Source organism: Panicum hallii, chromosome 8 (genome assembly GCF_002211085.1).
Source record: "Panicum hallii strain FIL2 chromosome 8, PHallii_v3.1, whole genome shotgun sequence".
NCBI lineage: Eukaryota > Viridiplantae > Streptophyta > Magnoliopsida > Poales > Poaceae > Panicum > Panicum hallii.
Window position 1 is genome coordinate 38,267,713 of NC_038049.1, and position 22,362 is coordinate 38,290,074.

Here is a 22,362-nt window from a genome sequence, read left to right on the forward strand (position 1 = left end):
GACAGATCCTGCAGGGAGAAACAACTGTGGAGGTCCTATGGGGGCCTGCACAACGTTAGTGAAATCATCTAAGAACTCAAAGTCTACAGCGGTGGGAACAGATGACTGTTCGGCAAAGGGAAACGAGGACTCGTCCAAGACGACATGACGAGAGATGATCACACGGTTAGAGGCGATAGGGAGTAAGGGAAGAATGAAAACTAGACAAAAGTAATAATAAGAGGATAGGGGAAGAAAGGATGATATAAGAAATAAAAAAGTAAAAAATCATTAGATAGGAAACAAGAGAAAATCAAATGAAATAAAATTTTAAAGAAAGAAGATAACAGAAAACATCAAGTGTCCATTAAAAAAGAAGAATAACGAGGAATTCTATTATAACATTGTGAAGAAGAGGTTAATTACATACATGATGGAAGTACCTAGAGCGGGATTAGAAAAGGAAGAAAATAGAAAAGAATAAAAGATAGAATCAAAAGAAAAAGAAACGAAACAAAAGAAATGGAGGAGAATAAAAACAAAAAGGGGTCTGTAGGGATGTGTCGTCCTCTCATAGACTGAAAATGAAAATCACATGGCCGATGCTTGGCCCGACGCTTGGGCATCTTGGCCTCTCTTAAGCATCTTGGCCTGACGCTTGGGCATAACATGCCATCTAGTGGGTCATAGCTAGTTACTGGTCTCCAATTACGTTTCTTGCCTGCTCGCGTATCCTTCAGGTGACAGCAGGTAGAGATGTAGCACGCGATGTATACTCTTTCCCCTTTGTGTACCCTTATATATTTCTTTTTATTAAAACATGACTGTTATAATTTAATTATCAACGTAGATATGTTTTTATAATTTTTGAGCCAAAATATAACAAACTATCTAAAGTTAGCAACTTCCATAGTCCTTATCACGAAGTATTCATATAATTTATCATAGATTTCGATTGACCTCGGCATGTGACCAACTCCAGGATCATTTCTTCATGATTGCTAAACCATGCAAATCAAATAACATTATTATCATTGCTCCCCGGATGCATGTATACGTGATATGCTTGTTACAACCAATGATGCTTGGATATTTTGATTTTGTTTTCATATACTGATAATGACAAAATTGAGTAATTTAAAAGCAACTATAGAGGGGCATGTCTTATTCTTTTCGCAATGGCTGATGTATTAATCTAGATGTAGATGTATTGGCAAATGCTGGTAATTTAGACATGAATTAATTATGAACTTATTTTCTACTATTATTTTTCACAGTGGCGCAAATGAAAAATTTAGATGTTGATGTTATCGTCATCCGGATTGAGATAAATAAGGTGAGATCCTTTACGGTTGGTGTTCAAGGTCTGACTGTCTGAGGCAGCAATATTAACTTTTTCCACAGAAGATTGATGGGCTTGGGAAATGGTAGTTGAGATGTCATAGGGTGAAATGGGACATGAGAGCAAGGCCGAGACTTTTGGCCTTTGGACTGACCAATGGATACACGCATGGCAGTGGCAGAACTAGCGTTCCGCTAGAGTTGCAGTGTAGATCGTACAGGGATGATGATGGTGCTCAACTGCACATGCACACTGTGTCACACAGACAGTGGGTGATAAGAGTGATTAGGCGAGTGTCGGCACAGGCTGATCCAGGTCAAGGTCGTCTGATCTGGACAACCATCCACTGTTCGTCATGTCTGTTCCCACGAGCCACGGCGACGTTCCCAGCAGTTCAATCAATGTCTCGATGCACGGCGCTAACAGCAGCCGAACACGGTCGTCCGCTCGGGCCCCTCGTCGTACTCCATGGATCTGATTGAAGCAAGCACCAGTCGACGATCTACGTGATTGAGAGCAGGCTATTAATTCATGAGAGCTTCAGATACCTGCCCGAGCTGAGCACAAATGTATTCGTTCGGAGACTAGAACACACAAGTCTTACTAGTAGAAAACGAATCAAATAGAGAAGGATATCTGATGGAGGAGGGTTCCGCCGGCGAGGCAGCCGAGGAGAATGGTATCGGTAGCAGCTCGGTGGTGGAGACCGAGACACAGGAGATCAAGACGCTCCAACACAACGTGCGAGCAAAGGAGAAGTTGTCGTCGATGGACGACGACGAGGGGTCCGGCGGCGGCACCACTAGACCGCCAGAGGAGATGAAGGGTAGCTGTGGCAGCTGGATAGTGGAGATGGAGAAGCTGCTCGAGGACACCAGGCCATCAGTGGAGATGGCGCGGTGGAAGCAGCACTCCATCTACCGGGTGCCGGAGTTTATGAAGAAGATGACCAACAGAGATGCCTACCAGCCGCAGTTCGTATCGCTAGGCCCCTTGCACCACGGCGAGCCCCATCTCATGCCCATGGAGGAGCACAAGAGGCGGGCGGTGCTGCACAGGGTTAAGCGGGCCAGGAAGCCTCTTACGAAGTTCGTCGAAGCAATCGAGGAAGTGGCGGATGAGCTCGAGGCCGCCTACGACGGCCTTGATGATAGATGGCGGGGAGCAAGCAGAGGTAGCTTCGTGGAGATGATGGTCACGGATGGATGCTTCCTGTTGGAGCTGATGAGCATAAAGCTAAGTCGACTGACCAAGGACGACGGGGGAGGGGAAGTAGATACTGGTTACGCGGCCAACGACCCCGTCTTCAGTGGGAGCAGCTTTCATAATTTGTGGCCAATAATGAGGAACGACATGATCGCGATGGAAAACCAAATACCTCTAATCGTTCTTCAGAGGATCGTATTTCCTCGTGGGAGTGGCACACCCCCGGTAAGTTATTTGTTTCCCTCATATGATGCTTGACTCATACCCTGCTCGTCGCTAGATCTGTTTAGTTCAAATATACATTGCTGTTATGCGATTCGAGTAGCAATAAGCAGTGGCACTTCATACTCGTACAAAATTGCTTACACTATTTTTCAACTTTTTTAAAACAAATTTCGTTTTTTCCAAGGGCAATGCTACAGTACTCCTTTTACCTCTTAGGAGCTAAGAGATCAAATGAATCCGAGCCATTGAATTTTCAAGAGTTAAATTCATCTTAAAAATAAAAAAACATTTGTGCTTAATTATCTTGCATGCATGCATGCAGATCCGACAATCATGGAGGCTGTTTTATAATCATGCATGCACGCCGTTTTACCTAAATCATGCATTTACCTGTATGGAAGAAATTGTAGCAATATTAGGGTCTGTTTGGATGGACTAAAATTGAGTCATAAACTTTAGCACATATTTGTACTCATATATTTGCTAAAGTTTTTGAGTTTTGGCTAAAGTATAGCCCATCCCATTAGCACTCCTGTTTGGATGGGCTAGTACTAAACTTTAGCACTTTTAACCATTAGCACTTGGATTCAAATATCCCCTTAATCATGTTGGAGTTTAGAAAAAATTTCTATACTCAGTTAAAATACATAGCACCTCTCACCCAAAAATAGCAATAACATGTGCACATGTATTTATGTCACACTACAGAAAATAAACGCCTGGATCTAACGCACCTGAAGCGTTTTTCTCTCACCAAATTTAAATGTGACGTGATACAGATCTACCTCATGTTACAAAAATCCACCGTGATAGTTACAAACACGTAGCAAAAACCCATCAGTGTTCACGTTAGGGAAAAGGAAACAGACATGATGTGTCTCATGCACCCATGTCACATTCGTGCTTGGTTAAAAAATTGTTACTCTCTCCGTCCCATTTTATTATTTGTATTATCTTTTCTAGATTTATAGTTTTTACTATGCATCTACATATATATTATATCTAGATGCATAGCAAAGTGTATAAATCTAGAAAAACTAAAATGACTAATAATTTGAAATGAAGGAAGTAGATCTGATACAATCACGCATGGAAGCAAGTTAGATCTAATAGGAAGATATTTTCTAGATTTTCTCTACTTTTGGAATTAATATATAATAAAATTTTATCTAGTACCTCATAGGAAGTAATATGTCATTAGATCTACGGTGCACAGTTACTAAGGAGTACCGTAGCAAAGCCCTTTCTCCAATCACGCCTTCCGATTTTATTGTATACAACTTTTAATCACCATTTAAGTAAGTCCGGGGATCAAAGATTTTCCTATTTATGAGTTTTTAGTGATGAGCTTAGAGTCAACGTGAGTTGTGATATGGAAGAACTTCAAGTGCATGGATGCTTAATTACCTTAAAAATGTAACGAAAGCTTTGAAGAGAGCAAACCAGATAAAGATAAGAAAGTATCTATATGACCATAGTTTTAGAATATGATAAGGAAAAATGAGACAAAGAGTAAATATAAGAAATTTTGATTTGTTGTGTGGTCCCAACATTATCTATGAATTTATAACACACATTTCTCATATATATATTACCCGTGCAGAAGCACACAAGGAACAGTGTGGTTAATTCTGGTTTGTTTGGCAATCTTCTCATAAATTTGTCCATTAATTTCCAGAAACACATATTCTATGCTTCTAAGAACTTGTCAAAGTAAAGAACATATAACAAGGAATGAGCATATTGGATGGCCCAAATAAGAAAGCATCGGCCTTGTTTATTTCTTTAGAACAAACCACCTCCTAACCAAAAAAAGGAGGGGGAATTGGAAACGTTCCAGTATCTGGCTCTAACTATATACTGCTTTTTGTTTCCTCAAAATGGTGAGCACAGAGCGCTAAATGGATCAACAATATGGTGCGACAACTTCTGTGTGGCTCAAGCTTTAAGGAAGGCATGGACAACCTAGGCCTTCATTTCCTGGACATTCTTCACAAAGGCTATTGTGGCACAAGACCATGTTGGGAAAGGTCGAATTCGAAGAATTATGAGGTTCGCACGCCCTGTGCAGTTGAGCTGAGTGAGGCAGGGATCCAGTTCAAAAAAAGCAACACTAAAACTGAAAGCATCCACGATGTTGACTTCGTAAACGGGAAGCTGAGAATGCCGCTGTTAAGGTTAGATGATCAAACGGAGGCGGAGCACCTCAACCTGATGGCATTTGAGTGGCTACACCCCAACACGACAAACGACGTGAGGTGCTACATAAGCTTTGTGGACAACATCATTGAGTCGGAAAGAGACGTGGCACTTCTGAGATCCCAAGGGCTCATTGAGAACGGGATGTGCAGCGACAAGAAGGTGGTGGAGTTGTTCAACATTACCACAAAGTTAGGAGAGGCGAACATATGCAACAGGCTGGGCCACGTGCAGTGGAAGATGAACGCCCACTGCAAGAAGCGCCGGAACAAGTGGCGCGCCATGTTCATGAACAACTACCTGAGCAACCCCTGGGTGTTCATCTCCCTGGTTGCCGCCTTCATCTTGCTCATCGCCACCATCATGCAGACCATCTACACCGTCGTGCCATTCTACACCAACAAGGGCTAGCATGAATTATTATTGTGTAGAATAATGTGACTTTCTATGGTAGTTGTATGTGCCTTTCTATACATGGGTATACGTGTGTACGATTATTATTTCTCTCCATTAGTTGTACCATTTATTTGGAGAGAGATTGTATGTTACTGTGAGTTTTGGCTCTACATCTGTGCTTCGAATTCTCTCTGTGCATTTCTGAGAGATTACACTATGTTTTAATTTGACTGAGGGAAGAACATTATATTCAGCAGTGTTTGTTTTGGCACCAACGGTCACGAATTATAACTAGCAAGCATCTTAGTTTTCTTTTTGATCGAGATCCTGCTGATGTTTTCATGCTAGCGCCCGTGCCTGTTACGCGCTGCTAATTTGACCAGTATTTCTTCTCCACTGGAGATGTCATCCAATGCTAATCTGAGCCATACTTTCGTTGAGCTGCTAATTCCAGTCGGGAAAGAATTGATGGCTGGACTATTTTTTATAAATGTACAATTTCAATTGTGCAGATGCAAGGTCAAAGAATGGTGCAGTTTCTATCTGTGTTTGAGTGTCCTGTGAAATGTTACCTTGTGTTGCTCCTCCAGCAACCGAATGTGTTAACAACGTCAACAACTCAGCATATTCCTTTCTAATGTTGCCACTCTTCTCCATGCATAGCCTGCTCATGACTGCTTACGGTTTAACATGTTTTTTCCTATCAGTTGGATGATATCTGAACATGGGCAGGAATGCAAACTGTGACCGGTACCAAATGACAGGGCTCTGAGTCGTGCTATTTTCCATTTTCTATCGTCCATTGCTGCCATTATTGGGACGTAGCAAAGCTCTGGGCCTAACCCAGAATTGTTTGTTCGTGTGTGTTGGTTGACGAGCCATGCATGTGCCAGCTGGGCCGGGCCAGTTTATGTCGTACCTGTTTTGTTTTGATCTCATGTAGATGCCATTTTGAATTGGACCTAGCTAATATATGACCGGCTGTATTTTAACCTCTCTTTATAGCACATTCAAATTTAGAAATATTTCCGTCAGAAACTTGTATCTTTTCTACTTTTAGCCACAAGAAGTTGCATGCATCCACGGGATAAGTGTGAACACGTGAAAAAGGATCTATAAATGTTTATATTTCTTAAATCATATATCGAATTTAGGTTCCCTTTGCATCATTATAATTCCTATATTTTTATCAACAAAACAAGACCAGTCTGACTATATTTTGAAGCCGTATTTTAGTTGGACAAAAAACTGCCTATACCAAACTAAAAAAGGACATTAATAAACCAAATAAAATGCATGGGAGTATTCACCAAAATTTCCTACATCTTTGACATAAAGAATATTCAATAATTATCTGGTTACCTTACATGCCTTCACACCGCTCTCTTCACATCAAGGATATCATTATCTACTATCGGACTCAGTTCCCCAACCAACTTATAATAAGCAACATTCTAGAACACACATAAGCATGTTTTTGATAAATCATAAGTAGATTAGAACAAAGACAAAAGCATCTTGTACCACGAAGAAAGTAGCATCTAAATATATGCAAGTGAGATCTTATTTTGAAGATATTTTTAAGAGGAACACAATGGTCTAATTGGACTTTAACTCGGATGCTTGATTTTGAATTTATGATATTTTTCAGTTTGAAAACCACGTTACATCACACATGGTGGAAAGAATTAATTTGAACATCCATCAGTATTGATCATCATCATTGTTCCACTTCTTGCTCTATGTAGTAAAAGGGTCAAGCAGTCTCAATGGCCGCGAGAAAACAGACATTTTGAATCGAATTTCTTAACCTTGCAAGGCAAACCTAAACACACGTCACGTGGTTACTCCTAGAGTCGCATGTGCAACTTTTCCCCTTTATTCCCGTTTCGCGGAACATGCCCACCACCCTTGAGTATAAAGCCCAGATCTGCACCCACCATGAAGCCGCATGGGAACGAAGTCAAGACGGTAGGGTGGTATGTTCCACGCCCCGGGTCAATCAGGTACATAAGCTTACCTATCACCATATCTCAGCATGTGGTTAGTACGTTAAAAACTTGACCACATGCTACCACACACTTCGACCTTAGCCAAATTTGCTACACATATGAGGCCTCAATCATCAACATGAATATCAGTAACCAGCCCCGTCCTTCGACCTTATTATTCCAACGTAAGTAAACAAGCAACTCCTATATCTCGCGAGTGATAGGCATCACTTGACTTTTACCAAAACCCTATTAGCATGGCAATCTAGCATCCTACACATACTAGTGTTCAAGCATAGATACTAGGATCATGCAGCTAAGGTTTCAATAAACTCTTATAAACTTAAATGCACAACTACATCGAAGTAATAACATTGCATAGATCGAAAATAGGGTTTATGCTCCGGGCTTGCCTTCCTGAGCATAGCTAGCCTTAGGCTCTTCTAAACTTTGGTTCGGGTCTTCAGCAATTTCAGTTAGATTCACTTGAGCTCCACGTTGCTCACTCTCAGACTTGGGGACCAGCTCGTACGTTTCGTGGGCGAGAGTAGTCGAGTCTTCCAGTGGTCTCGGTCGGGGCTAGGACGGCCGGAGGAGAGCTGGCCACGGGAGCCTTGCTCGCCGGTGGCCGGTGGTGGCGGGCGGCGCGAGGGAGGCCGGGCTGGGGAGGATCAGGGGGATGAGGGCAAGGCGTTCCGGGGTCAGTTGGGGCGGAGGAGGGCCGGAGGGAGGAGCTCGACGGCAAGGGCCGAGCGGCGGCATTGCATCAAATTAGGCACGGTGGTCGGAAAGTTGATCAAGATATTGCTAGAAGTGTTTGGTACCACAACATTGTCACCAATATTGTCTCTAGTGTTCCTCACTTCTTCTCCTACGATATCTGAAATATATTTGCAACAATTAAAAAACATGAGTTGGTAATAAACAATTCAGTACATGCAGCAATAAATTAGTACCTTTCTCTTCACAACTTATTTAGTATATGAGTAGGTAGTACTTTCTCCATTTTCACTACAAGATAATCTCCATATATCTTCCCCATCAGTATTTCATAAGTGACCAACAATTCTACTCCTTATTTAGTATATTTTTCTCCAGTGCCGATGGATTTCTTAGTTTAAATGGTGTTTCTCCCACAATTTTACCAAAACTGTAAACTATCTCCAACATTGCACTCCCTCCAACACAAAATGCATGGACTTGTGCCACGTTTAAATTTTCCCAAAAATAATAACTTCTGGGAATTCGTACGTCTAGCTAGCCCAACCTCACAAATTAAGCCCAGTAGGATTGCTCCCGGGAATTATGGGAAGGAGTAGTTCCTCGTTGCGCAGAGCAACGATGCAGGTGACAAAAATAAATTTCATAGTGCGCGTGACATATGAAATACTGATGGGGAATATATCCAATCTATCTAGGTCTAGGCTAAGAATTTCCCCTTGCATTCCCTCGGCCGCTCCCGCTAGTCCTACATCTGCTTTGCTCTGGCTCCACCGCAAGATATATATGCCCGGAGCATCCTGTGCTCCTCCGTCTCTCTTTACGCAAAGCGATGAAAGCGATCTGCACCATGCATTCCTGGGCTCATGGCCTTATTGCTCCTTTTGTTCCGGACTCCCGACCAAAGCATATGGATATGGGAACAGCCTAGAAGCTAGGTGGTGAGTGAAAAACACTTCATCAACTGGAAAATCACAAAAAACATACCTGAGGATAACTACCATAGTACCTCATGGCGGGGATGTCTACCAATGCTAGCTCTAGCTCTAGTTGGATGGTGGAGATGGAGAAGCTGCTCGAGGACACCAGGCCATCAGTGGAGAGGGCGCGGTGGAAGCAGCGCTCAATCTACCGGGTGCCGGAGTGTATCAAGAAGATGACCAACAGAGATGCCTACCAGCCGCAGTTCGTATCGCTAGGCCCCTTGCACCACGGCGAGCCCCATCTCATGCCCATGGAGGAGCACAAGAGGCGGGCGGTGCTGCACATGGTTAAGCGGGCCAGGAAGCCTCTAACGAAGTTCGTCGAAGCAATCGAGGAAGTGGCGGATGAGCTCGAGGCCGCCTACGATGGCCTTGATGATAGATGGCGGGGAGCAAGCAGAGGTAGCTTCGTGGAGATGATGGTCACGGATGGATGCTTCCTGTTGGAGCTGATGAGGATACAGCTAATTCTAGTGGAAGCTGAGGACGACGGGGGAGGGGAAGTAGATACTGGTTACGCGGCCAACGACCCCGTCTTCAGTAGGAGCAGCTTTCCTAATTTGTGGCCAATAATGAGGAACGACATGATCGCGATGGAAAACCAAATACCTCTAATCGTTCTTCAGAGGATCGAATTTTCTAGTGGGAGTGACACACCCCCGGTAAGTTATTTGTTTCCCTCATATGATGCTTGACTCATACCCTGGTCGTTGCTAGGTGCTCTGTTTAGTTCAAATATACATTGTTGTTATGCGATTCGAGTAGCAATAAGCAGTGGCACTTCATACTCGTACAAAATTGCTTACACTATTTTTCAACTTTTTTAAAACAAATTTCGTTTTTTCCAAGGGCAATGCTACAGTACTCCTTTTACCTCTTAGGACCTAAGAGGTCAAATGAATCCGAGCCATTGAATTTTCAAGAGTTAAATTCATCTTAAAAATAAAAAACATTTGTGCTTAATTATCTTGCATGCATGCATGCAGATCCGACAATCATGGAGGCTGTTTTATAATCATGCATGCACGCCGTTTTACCTAAATCATGCATTTACCTGTATGGAAGCAATTGTAGCAATATTAGGGTCTGTTTGGATGGACTAAAGTTGAGTCCTAAACTTTAGCACATATTTGTACTCATATATTTGCTAAAGTTTTTGAGTCTTGACTAAAGTATAGCCCATTCCATTAGCACTCCTGTTTGGATAGGCCACTTTTAGGCATTACCACTTGGATCCAAATATCCTCGTAGTCATGTTGGAGTTTAGAAAAAATTTCTATACTCAGTTAAAATACATAGCACCTCTCACCCAAAAATAGCAATAACATGTGCACATGTATTTATGTCACACTATAGAAAATAAACGCCTGGATCTAACACACCTGAAGCATTTTTCTCTCACCAAATTTAAATGTGACGTGATACAGAGCTACCTCATGTTACAAAAATCCATCGTGATGGTTACAAACACGTAGCAAAAATCCATCAGTGTTCACGTTAGGGAAAAGGAAACAGACATGATGTGTCTCATGCACCCATGTCACATTCGTGCTTGGTTAAAAAAATATTACTCCCTCCATCCCAAATTATTAGTTGTTTTATTTTTTCTAGATTCATAACTTTTACTATGCATCTACATATATATTATGTCTAGATGCATAGCAAAGTGTATAAATCTAGAAAAACTAAAACGACTAATAATTTAAAACGAAGGAAGTAGATCTGATACAATCACGCATGGAAGCAAGTTAGATCTAATAGGAAGATATTTTCTAGATTTTCTCTACTTTTGGAATTAATATATAATAAAATTTTATCTAGTACCTCATAGGAGGCAATATGTCATTAGATCTACGGTGCACAATCACTAAGGAGTACCGTAGCAAAGCCCTTTCTCCAATCACGCCTTCCAATTTTATTGTATACAACTTTTAATCACCATTTAAGTAAGTCCGGCGATCAAAGATTTTCTTATTTATGAGTTTTTAATGATGAGCTTAGAGTCAACGTGAGTTGTGATATGGAAGAACTTCAAGTGCATGGATGCTTAATTACCTTAAAAATGTAACGAAAGCTTTGAAGAGAGCAAACCAGATAAAGATAAGAAAGTATCTATATGAGCATAGGTTTAGAATATGATAAGGAAAAATGAGACAAAGAGTAAATATAAGAAATTTTAATTTGTTGTGTGGTCCCAACATTATCTATGAATTTATAACACACATTTCTCATATATATTACCTGTGCAGAAGCACACAAGGAACAGTGTGGTTAATTCTGCAGGTTTTTTTTGGCAATCTTCTCATAAATTTGTCCATTAATTTCCAGAAACACATATTCTATGCTTCTAAGAACTTGTCAAAGTAAAGAACATATAACAAGGAATGAGCATATTGGATGGCCCAAATAAGAAAGCATCGGCTTTGTTTATTTCTTTAGAACAAACCACCTCCTAACCAAAAAAAAAGGAGGGGGAGGAATTGGAAACGTTCCAGTATCTGGCTCTAACTACTGCTTTTTGTTTCCTCAAAATGGTGAGCACAGAGCGCTAGATGGATCAACAATACGGTGCGACTTCTTCTGTGTGGCCCAAGATTTGAGGAAGGCATGGACAACCTAGGCCTTCATTTCCTGGACATTCTTCACAAAGGCTATTGTGGCACAAGACCATATTGGGAAAGGTCGGAGAATTATGAGGTTCGCACGCCCTGCGCAGTTGAGCTGAGCGAGGCAGGGATCCAGTTCAAAAAAAGCAACACTAAAAGCATCCACGATGTTGACTTCGTAAACGGGGTGCTGAGCATGCCGCTGTTAAGGTTACATGATCAAACGGAGATGGAGCTTCTCAACCTGATGGCATTTGAGTGGCTACACCCCAACACGACAAACGAAGCGAGGTGCTACATAAGCTTTGTGAACAACATCATTGAGTCGGAAAGAGACGTGGCACTTCTGAGATCCCAAGGGCTCATTGAGAACGGGATGGGCAGCGACAAGAAGGTGGTGGAGTTGTGCAACATTACCACAAAGTTAGGACAGGCGAACATATACAACAGGCTGGGCCACGTGCAGTGGAAGATGAATGCCCACTGCAAGAAGCGCCGGAACAAGTGGCGCGCCATGTTCATGAACAACTACCTGAGCAACCCCTGGGTGTTCATCTCCCTGGTTGCCGCCTTCATCTTGCTCATCGCCACCATCATGCAGACCATCTACACCGTCGTGCCATTCTACACCAACAAGGGCTAGCAGGAATTATTATTGTGTAGAATAATGTGACTTTCTATGGTAGTTGTATGTGCCTTTCTATACATGGGTATACGTGTGTACGATTATTATTTCTCTCCATTAGTTGTACCATTTATTTGGAGAGAGATTGTATGTTACTGTGAGTTTTGGCTCTACATCTATGCTTCGAATTCTCTCTGTGCATTTCTGAGAGATTACAGTATGTTTTAATTTGACTGAGGGAAGAACATTATATTCAGCAGTGTTTGTTTTGGCACCAACGGTCACGAATTATAACTAGCAAGCATCTTAGTTTTCTTTTTGATCGAGATCCTGCTGATGTTTTCATGCTAGCGCCCGTGCCTGTTACGCGCTGCTAATTTGACCAGTATTTCTTCTCCACTGGAGATGTCATCCAATGCTAATCTGAGCCATACTGTCGTTGAGCTGCTAATTCCAGTCGGTAAAGAATTGATGGCTGGACTATTTTTTATAAATGTACAATTTCAATTGTGCAGATGCAAGGTCAAAGAATGGTGCAGTTTCTATCTGTGTTTGAGTGTCCTGTGAAATGTTACCTTGTGTTGCTCCTCCAGCAACCGAATGTGTTAACAACGTCAACAACTCAGCATATTCCTTTCTAATGTTGCCACTCTTCTCCATGCATAGCCTGCTCATGACTGCTCACGGTTTAACATGTTTTTTCCTATCAGTTGGATGATATCTGAACATGGGCAGGAATGCAAACAGTGACTAGTATCTTAGTTTTCTCCATCCAAATGACAGGGCTCTGACTCGTGATATTTTCCATTTTCTATCGTCCATTGCTGCCATTATTGGGCCGTAGCGAAGCTCTGGGCCTGACCAAGAATTGTTTGTTCTTGTGTGTTGGTTGACGAGCCATGCATGTGCCAGCTGGGCCGGGCCAGTTTATGTTGTACCTGTTTTGTTTTGGTCTCATATAGATGCCATTTTGAATTGGACCTAGCTAATATATGACCGGCTGTATTTTAACCTCTCTTTATAGCACATTCAAATTTAGAAATATTTCCGTCAGAAACTTGTATCTTTTCTACTTTTAGCCACAAGAAGTTGCATGCATCCACGGGATAAGTGTGAACACGTGAAAAAGGATCTATAAATGCTTATATTTCTTAAATCATATATCGAATTTAGGTTCCCTTTGCATCATTATAATTCCTATATTTTTATCAACAAAACAAGACCAGTCTGACTATATTTTGAAGCCGTATTTTAGTTGGACAAAAAACTGCCTATACCAAACTAAAAAAGGACATTAATAAACCAAATAAAATGCATGGGAGTATTCACCAAAATTTCCTACATCTTTGACATAAAGAATATTCAATAATTATCTGGTTACCTTACATGCCTTCACACCACTCTCTTCACATCAAGGATATCATAATCTACTATCGGACTCAGTTCCCCAACCAACTTATAATAAGCAACATTCTAGAACACACATAAGCATGTTTTTGATAAATCATAAGTAGATTAGAACAAAGACAAAAGCATCTTGTACCACGAAGAAAGTAGCATCTAAATATATGCAAGTGAGATCTCATTTTGAAGATATTTTTAAGAGGAACACAGTGGTCTAATTGGACTTTAACTCGGATGCTTGATTTTGAATTTATGATATTTTTCAGTTTGAAAACCACGTCACATCACACATGGTGGAAAGAATTAATTTGAACAACCATCAGTATTGATCATCATCATTGTTCCACTTCTTGCTCTATGTAGTAAAAGGGTCAAGTAGTCTCAATGGCCGCGAGAAACGGACATTTTGAATCGAATTTCTTAACCTTGCAAGGCAAACCTAAACATACATCACGTCGTTACTCCTAGAGTCGCATGTGCAACTTTTCCCCTTTATTCCCGTTTCGCGGAACAGGCCCACCACCCTTGAGTATAAAGCCCAGCTCTGCACCCACCATGATGCCGCATGGGAACGAAGTCAAGACGGTAGGGTGGTATGTTCCACGCCCCGGGTCAATCAGATACATAAGCTTACCTATCACCATATCTCAGCATGTGGTTAGTACGTTAAAAACTTGACCACATGCTACCACACACTTCGACCTTAGCCAAATTTGCTACACATATGAGGCCTCAATCATCAACATAAATATCGTAACCAGCCCCGTCCGTCGACCTTATTATTCCAACGTAAGTAAACAAGCAACTTCTATATCTCGCGAGTGATAGGCATCACTTGACTTTTACCAAAACCCTATTAGCATGGCAATCTAGCATCCTACACATACTAGTGTTCAAGCATAGATACTAGGATCATGCAGCTAAGGTTTCAATAAACTCTTATAAACTTAAATGCACAACTACATCAAAGTAATAACATTCATAGATCGAAAATAGGGTTTATGCTCCGGGCTTGCCTTCCTGAGTAAAGCTAGCCTTAGGCTCTTCTGAACTTTGGTTCGCGTCTTCAGCAACTTCAGTTAGATTCATTTGAGCTCCACGTTGCTCACTCTCAGACTTAGGGACCAGCTCGTACGTTTCGTGGGCGAGAGTAGTCGAGTCTTCCGGTGGTCTCGGTCGGGGCTAGGACGGCCGGAGGAGAGCTGGCCATGGGAGCCTTGCTCGCCGGTGGCCGGTGGTGGCAGGCGGCGCGAGGGAGGCCGGGCTGGGGAGGATTAGGGGGATGAGGGCAAGGCGTTCCGGGGTCAGTTGGGACGGAGGAGGGCCGGAGGGAGGAGCTCGACGGCGAGGGCCGAGCGGTGGCAATGGCGGTTGGCGGTGGAGGCTCGGGCTGTAGGAATCGGCAGCCACCTGGACGGCGGTTGCCTGCCATGGTCAGGATAGGGGAGGGGAGGGAGGAGAGAGGAGAGAGGAGGGAGAAGAGAGAAAAAGGGGTTGGTCAACAGCTATTTGACCGCGAATTTTCTCAAAAATTATCATAGAAACTTGAAAAAGTCTCATCATGAAAGTTGTACATAATTTAAAAACCTACAACTTTTCTTTAAGGCAAAAGTTCATTAGATCCATAATTTAAAAGTTATTTCAAATTTAAGATAACTTGGATTTGAATTTCTAGTCTTTTTATGAGTTTAAAAATTTGAATTTGCAAAAGACCGTTTAAGTAAACTTGTAAGGCACTAAAATATAAGTGTGTTTTTATACTACATTTATCATGAAAAGTGGATCATGAAAGATTATAAACATAAAAGGAAAAAGTCTCACATAGACACATACATACACATGCATATGGACACACATAATTAAATGCATTGTTTCAATGATTCTTGGTTATTATGCATGATGCCATGTTTAGATTTTCTTGCTTAGAATTTTAAATACCTAAGGTGTTACAGTAGTCCCTTTTCATTATTGTTAGCCGACTTCTCAACAATAGAACCTAAATCCAAAATATATCTTTCGTATTAAACATAGCAGTAGAAGCAGATTTATCTGTTGAAATTGAAACTATACAATGGTACCTCTTATAGCATCGCAGAGAAGGATGGGACCTCCTTCAGCCTTGTTCGGTTAATCCCCTTCCCAAGAGGATTGAGGGGGATTTTGACTTGCAGGGAATTTAATCCCTCCCCAATCCCCTGGAATCCGCTTCAATCCCCTTCAATCTGGACAAGTCCTTATTTGGATAACCCATGCTCTATTTTCGGTAACAAGAAGAAAGCAATCTTCCCATCTCGCGATCCATCGACTCAGTATCCCTTGATTTGTTTGTTATTTTTCCTTGGGCATCCCTTCAAGTTAATCCATTTCATCATGACTGATTTTGACTGCAGGGACGGCCGAAACACCTTTGTCCATGACTGATAAGCCAGAAACAATAATCAGCCTCTGTTCTTTTAAACTTGATGTTGGCGATTTGGTACTCTGGCAGAAAACATTCAAGAGATAAGTACCTGCCATACAGGTGACGGCCGGACAAATAATAGATCTCGTTACCTACAATCTACTAAATGGCGTGGTCATAGATTACGAGATACATGAGTTACCTAGGTCACTGCTGACAACAAATAGGTGACAGGTGTTGAGCGGCGCTGCCCGTCAGTTGTGATAACCTATAGGTGACAAACAAAAGCCCGCCACCTTTTACAAATCATTATGCATTTACCATTGGCAATGATGCTATAAAGTATTGTTTTCTTGTGTTTTTCATGCTGGAGTTCACTTCAAAAATGACCGGGATGACACAAAAATGGCATCTTAGGCGAACCTGAAGGTGCAGCCTGAGATCCTTGAATGGTGGTGTCTAAGAAATGGAAACTCTCTTTGCTGCATGTTCAAGTAAAGTGGGACTAAGAACGCCACCTCGAGAGAAGGGAGCGGAGATCAGATGAATCCACACAAGTGAAGGGTACGGTTCTGAGAAGGGCTTTCTGTCAAAATAATCAGACAGAAAGCAAAGCCAAGGCCTACTGCGATACTAAGGTTATTCCGTATAAGTGCTGCTGCCCGCACTATTAAGCGGTGTAATGCGTGCATCCGTTTTTCTGATGCAAATATCAGTAAACATCCTTTTCTATATACGAGTGCACAACCGGTATATGGAAACACTCCATGGATGTGTTGCTGCTGCCCGGTGTCTTATACCTTGCATTCTCTCTTTACGCAAAGCCTCGTCCTTAACTCTTGTGCTCATTACGTGATGGTGTATGTGTGTGCAACTGATGAAAGCGATCTGCACCATGCATTCCTGGGCTCGTGGCCTTGCTCCTTTTGTTCCGGACTCCCGACCAAAGCATATGGATATGGGGACAGCCTACAAGCTAGGTGGTGAGTGACAAACACTTTCATCAACTGGAAAATCACAAAAACATACCTGAGGATAACTACCATAGTACCTCATGGCGGGGATGTCTACCAATGCTAGCTCTAGCTCTAGTTGGATGGTGGAGATGGAGAAGCTGCTCGAGGACACCAGGCCATCAGTGGAGTGACACACCCCTGGTAAGTTATTTGATTCCCTCAGGATGCTTGACTCATACCCTGCTCGTCGCTAGGTGCTCTTAAATACACATTTTGTTATGCGACTCGAGTAGCAATAAGCAGTGGCACTTCGCACTCACTCGTACAAACTTGCTTCCACTATTTTTCAATTTTTAAACCAAATTTCCTTTTTCCAATCATGACTTCCGATTTTATCGTATACAACTTTTAATCACCTTAAGTTCGGCGATGAAATTTCTTTTTCTTATTTATGAGTTTTTATGATAAGCTTAGAGTCAACGTGTGCTCGTGTTGTGATATGGAAGAACTTGAAGTGCATGGAAGCTTAATGTCTACTTACTAAAAAGGGGCTAAGGGTTACAAAAGTTTCTGTCGTCTTAACCCCCATGCGACGTACGACGCCCCTCCGGTATCGTCCGTCGTCTGGCATACGTGGTTCATCCGATACAGCCTCCGCAGCCAATCAACGATTCCAAGTATCAATCGCCGCAGACGTGCGTCCTCCCTCCCGATCCGCCCCGTCGCGGAGTCCCCGCCATCCCCGGCCCCGCCGCAGATCCACCACGCGGGGCGCGGGCAGCCGCCGTCCCCGTCGCCATCCTCGCCGCGCCCGACCCGCCCCCCGCCGTGGATTCCCCACGCGCGGCGCGCGCGGCCGCCGTCCCCGTTGCTGTCGGCGCCCACTCCTCGCCGCTGCATCTCCTCCACGCTGCTGTGGACCTCGCGCCGCCGTCCTCCACGCCGTGGACCTCGCGCCGCCGCTACTCCACGCCGCCGTCCGCATCGCACCGCCGCTCACGCTGCGGCTGAAACTGATCCACGCCGCGCGGGCCGCTTCCTTCACGCCGCCGGCTCAAGTCCTCGCCGCACCTCCTCGGCTCCTCCACGCCATCGTCCGTCTCGCGCTTCTCAGGTTAGAACAATAGTACCCCTATAGATTCCTGGGATATGTGGATTACCATGACTATCTATTAACGGAATATCTTAACCCCTACCAGATGTGCCACCATCTCCGTAGTCCAAGTCGGTGGCACCGTCGAGGAGAGGATTGATCCGCCGTCCCTGCTACAGCTGCCAGCGCCGTCGAGGAGCTCCGGCCGCGCTCGTCGATTTTCGGCGGAAGCCATGGCTCCCCTTGTTTTGCAGGTTTTTTTTTTATTTTCTCAGATGGGATTCTAGGGTTTCTGACGGGAATGCAGGTACCGTTTCAGGCTTCGGAGGAGGCGAGGGGAAGGAGGTGAGTGAGGAGAGTCCCCAATCGGAACCCCAGAGGAGAGGGGGATCCGGTTCCCCGTCCCCGTCCATGTCGGACCATCTTGATCGCCTCAGGCGGCCATGTGAGTTCGAGATTTCTCTGCTAATCGTCAGCTCCCCCACGCCAGGCAAACCCCCATCCGCCCTACATCGCTCCCGTCCCTGCTCTCCGCGTTTCCCCCTCAAAGGTACGTTGGGCACCTGAATCGATCTGTTGGCAAACCTCAAGTAATTCATGCACGTTCACCTAGCATGATTCTTTCATTTGTTGTGTTGCCTTCTGCGTTGTGTTGCCTAAATCTATGCCAGGGAATCCTTGCTTTTTTTTGGCGGTATTGCACTTGTCTCATTGTCTGTAGAGCATGTTCTTAGGTATTGCACCTATCTAAAATAAGTTGTGGATTTCCACTTGTCTGTACTTTGTACTGCATCGAGTCTACTAAATTAATAAAGCAGGTGTTTAGGCATCTATTAGTATGTCTATTTGATCTGTTACGTGGTGTTGTTATGCCTCTGAAAGTCTGAATCTTTTTAGGCCTCTGCATCTTTTGATGTTCTGCTCGTAGCTGTAGTCACTGTTTAGGCCTCTTAGCATTGAAATGGACATCACTATCTACTATTTTCTGAGTAACATTGTTGATATATGGCTCAGTTTTTTTTTTCCTATCTGCATTCGCATGGTGTTGGTGCTGAGGTCTCTGGTTCATGGCTGCCAACTCTATTCTTTTGAGTTGCCTTCCAAACAGATTAATTCATGTGGTTTTTGACTTTTCATGGTGCACAATATTGGTTTCATTGTTGTATTATATAAAATATAAATAAGAGTTCAGGCCTCAAATTGGTTCTAGGAATACTCTTACATGTACCTGAAGATGATAGCTTCTTGAAGATTTATTTTGAAGGAAAAATATGTTCTATGCAACCAGTTGTCTGTTACTGATCGTTTCCTTCTTTCTCAGGGCACGGTGCTAGCAGGATTAACAATGGGTTTGGATCAACAGTCCTGACGACATAGAGAGACTGACAGGACTCCTCGCCATTATGAGCACGACTACTTGACTGAAGCAACTTTGATACGCTTCCTCTGTGTTGTGTCTATGTTAACTTACCTGCCTTTTCTTGTTCTCACAATAACCATGGATCACAAGAATGAAAAATTACAACGATCTTTTGATTTCTTGGGTATTAGACAAGTATTGATTGCGGCCACAGTGTGTACGGCTGATTGCCTAATGTTTATTAGGTCGTAGTTGATGGGATAAGTCTTTGTACTGTTGGTCTTTGTGGTCCTCATGGTGGTCCTGCTGCCCCAACTAGGACAGCATCTTAGACTAAGCTTTTAGGACAGCATCTTAGACTAGTTTTTAGGACAGCATCTTAGACTAGCATCTTGGCATATGCTTGGCTGCCTTGACCAGCTATAAATATGTATCCCCAACCCCTCAGGTTGGCAATTTACATTGTGTGAGAAGTAAACCAGAAACTTGTCCCAACTCCTAGTGTCATCCTCTCGATAAGAGTAAGAGTTTCGATACTAACAGCAGTGTCACACCATTGCTTTGCTCCAGGCCCAGACAGCAACATGAGCCCAACCCCTTTTCGAGAATCATGAGATTGCCATACCCAAGTTGTCAGGGTAGAATTGTATTATTTTCAACATCTATTTATAAATATTTTGTCTGCTAATCTCAGATTGGTTATTTGGATTTGTAATTCTAGCTGGTATCAAATTGGTTTGTTGCTTATCTCGTTTTGTAAGGTTAAATTGCTAACCAGCAGTATTTCTTTTTCCTAGGTGGACCCAAATTTATCTTTACTGTTTGCCGTACTAGCAACTTCTGCATCCTGAATGTAGCTAATCATATTGGAAAAGGGGAAGCTGTAGTGAACTTCATTTTCTTGTGATATCTTCTGCAATAAGTATGATTGATTGCAGTTGTAACCTAAACACACGGGATATGATGCTTTGCTGTGGTTCTGGTGCACCACCAATCATCCCTGGATTATTGCTTTCATCTGAAACTAAATTCACTGAAGGTAATTGTGGTGTCATGTTGGTGCATTTCTTTGTGATTGCTGACTACTAAAGGCCCTGACTCATATATGCAACGCAAGTATGTATTTTGGTTGCTTGCTCGCTCTCAATTGTGCTTTGTTTTAGACTTTGTTTGTGATTGCGTCTGAACTTATGGTGTAGTGTATCTACTTATTTTTTTCCAGCATCAGTTGAGCTCTGCACTTCACTCAATCTAATACATATATAAGTTTAACCAAGAATAAAAAGAAAACCTTTAGTATTCTCTCTTATCACTTTCGCAAAGCATATATAGTATTTTCTAGGATTTTTTTCTTATCAGCTTATCTTGCGCGGCACCAAGGTTCAACCAGATTGCATGGGACTGACCTCATTTAAAAAATATGGGCTCCTATTTTGGGTCAAAATGTTTCTTTGGCTCGCTTTCAAAAGGTGTCGTTGTACTGCTGACAGGTGGATACGGCATGGTTTACAAGCTTCAGAGACCTGCAGACTTTGTGATCAGCAGGAAGCCGAATCTTCTGATCACATTATGTTCAGGTGTTCTTTTACCTCTACAGATTTGGTGGGCGATATTATCTACACTGGGCTTCACGAACATCAGACGCATGGTGTGAGTTCGTTAATATAAGATTTGTGGGTCAACCTGCGGCAGGTGCATTTACTGGCAGGAAAACGAAGAGACATTGATTCTCTGATCGCTCTGGTCACCACGCATTAGAAGGAAAGGAATGTGCAGGTCTTATGGAATGATGATTTGATAGTACAGCAACACGGGGTTGTTTGTTTTCTGAATAACAACAGAATAAGCAGAGTAGCTGAAGTCCTCTAGGTTTATTTATTGATGTAACATACATCCTGGGTTTGTGTTGATCTCATGTGGATGTCATTTTGATTTTCCCCTCAAGATAGAGGCTATTTGTCTTATGAACCGATATGAAGGAATCATCTGCTTTAATTCTTCGTCCGAGAACCCTATTTCCACAAAACAATTCTATTTCTTTAGTCTCCGTTCCTGCGTTAATTAGTATTTTAGTAGTCAAATCTCTTCATTCTGCTTCTGCAAAGATCTGCGTGCGCCAATTATTTTGAGGTCCAAATGACTTATTATTGTTCTCTCTTGATATTATCTGTCTTTCGTTAGATCTGGTTAACTAATAGGTTGAATTTGACCACATAAATCACAAACAAAAAACATTATATTATCATCTTATATGTTAACAACAATGGGGCAAGGGTACTGTTGATGCCTGATCGATGACAAACAGTTTTCACTATAAATTAAGGAGATAATTGCCCGTTAGCCAATTGATTGATCATTAGTTGTCAGTTTCATATTATTAGGATTAGCATGTAACCATCTGTCATCGGGAATGCCACCAGCAGTATTGGTATCAGGACGGATGCATTTCGTTGACATGTATCGACTGAGTGATTGATGCACAATGTTTTTTTCGAGGAAACATCTATGCACAGTAAGTTTATATACTTTTTGCCCCTTCGATGGCAACTTGTGCCAATTTTTTTCGGTAGCCCATTGATCGATCGATCGGTTATCAGCCTTCTGACTCTCTTTTCAACTTTTATATTATTAGGATTAAGCCATTTTCAGTGGAGTGTTTCGTTATGCGGTTTGCATAAGTGCCATGTGATCTCTAAAGATATTAGGACGATGATGGATGAAAAATCTCCTCACAATATGTAGTTTATTTCAGGGTTTCATAGGCTAGACATAGCGTTTCATTGTTGCATTATGTTGAGATCAGATGTGTCAAATGGATTATGTAGCCACTTGCAATTGTATTTATACTAAGTAGTAGCTCAACACGACCTCACGGG

General features: G+C 42.5%; 2 protein-coding genes across 2 annotated transcripts; both read left to right on the forward strand.

The window, feature by feature from the left end:
* Positions 1 to 1,831: 1,831 nt before the first annotated feature.
* LOC112902851 (UPF0481 protein At3g47200-like) lies at positions 1,832 to 5,600 on the forward strand. The gene is made up of 2 exons (XM_025972037.1): positions 1,832 to 2,752; positions 4,646 to 5,600. The coding sequence occupies exons 1-2, from the start codon at positions 1,961 to 1,963 to the stop codon at positions 5,360 to 5,362; spliced, it is 1,509 nt and encodes a 502-aa protein (XP_025827822.1). The 5' UTR covers positions 1,832 to 1,960; the 3' UTR covers positions 5,363 to 5,600.
* Positions 5,601 to 8,586: 2,986 nt separating this feature from the next.
* Positions 8,587 to 12,528, forward strand: LOC112902974 (UPF0481 protein At3g47200-like). The gene is made up of 2 exons (XM_025972175.1): positions 8,587 to 9,703; positions 11,586 to 12,528. Exons 1-2 carry the CDS (start codon positions 9,071 to 9,073, stop codon positions 12,288 to 12,290), a joined length of 1,338 nt encoding a protein of 445 aa, XP_025827960.1. The 5' UTR covers positions 8,587 to 9,070; the 3' UTR covers positions 12,291 to 12,528.
* The last annotated feature ends 9,834 nt before the right edge of the window (positions 12,529 to 22,362 follow it).

Bases quoted from the DNA above. Each gene is read 5' to 3' on its own strand.
- LOC112902974 (XM_025972175.1), top strand. From the start codon at position 9,071: ATGGCGGGGATGTCTACCAATGCTAGCTCTAGCTCTAGTTGGATGGTG. The intron at 9,704-11,585 runs GTAAGTTATTTG...TGGTGAGCACAG, and splicing joins GTGGGAGTGACACACCCCCG to AGCGCTAGATGGATCAACAA.
- LOC112902851 (XM_025972037.1), top strand. From the start codon at position 1,961: ATGGAGGAGGGTTCCGCCGGCGAGGCAGCCGAGGAGAATGGTATCGGT. The intron at 2,753-4,645 runs GTAAGTTATTTG...TGGTGAGCACAG, and splicing joins GTGGGAGTGGCACACCCCCG to AGCGCTAAATGGATCAACAA.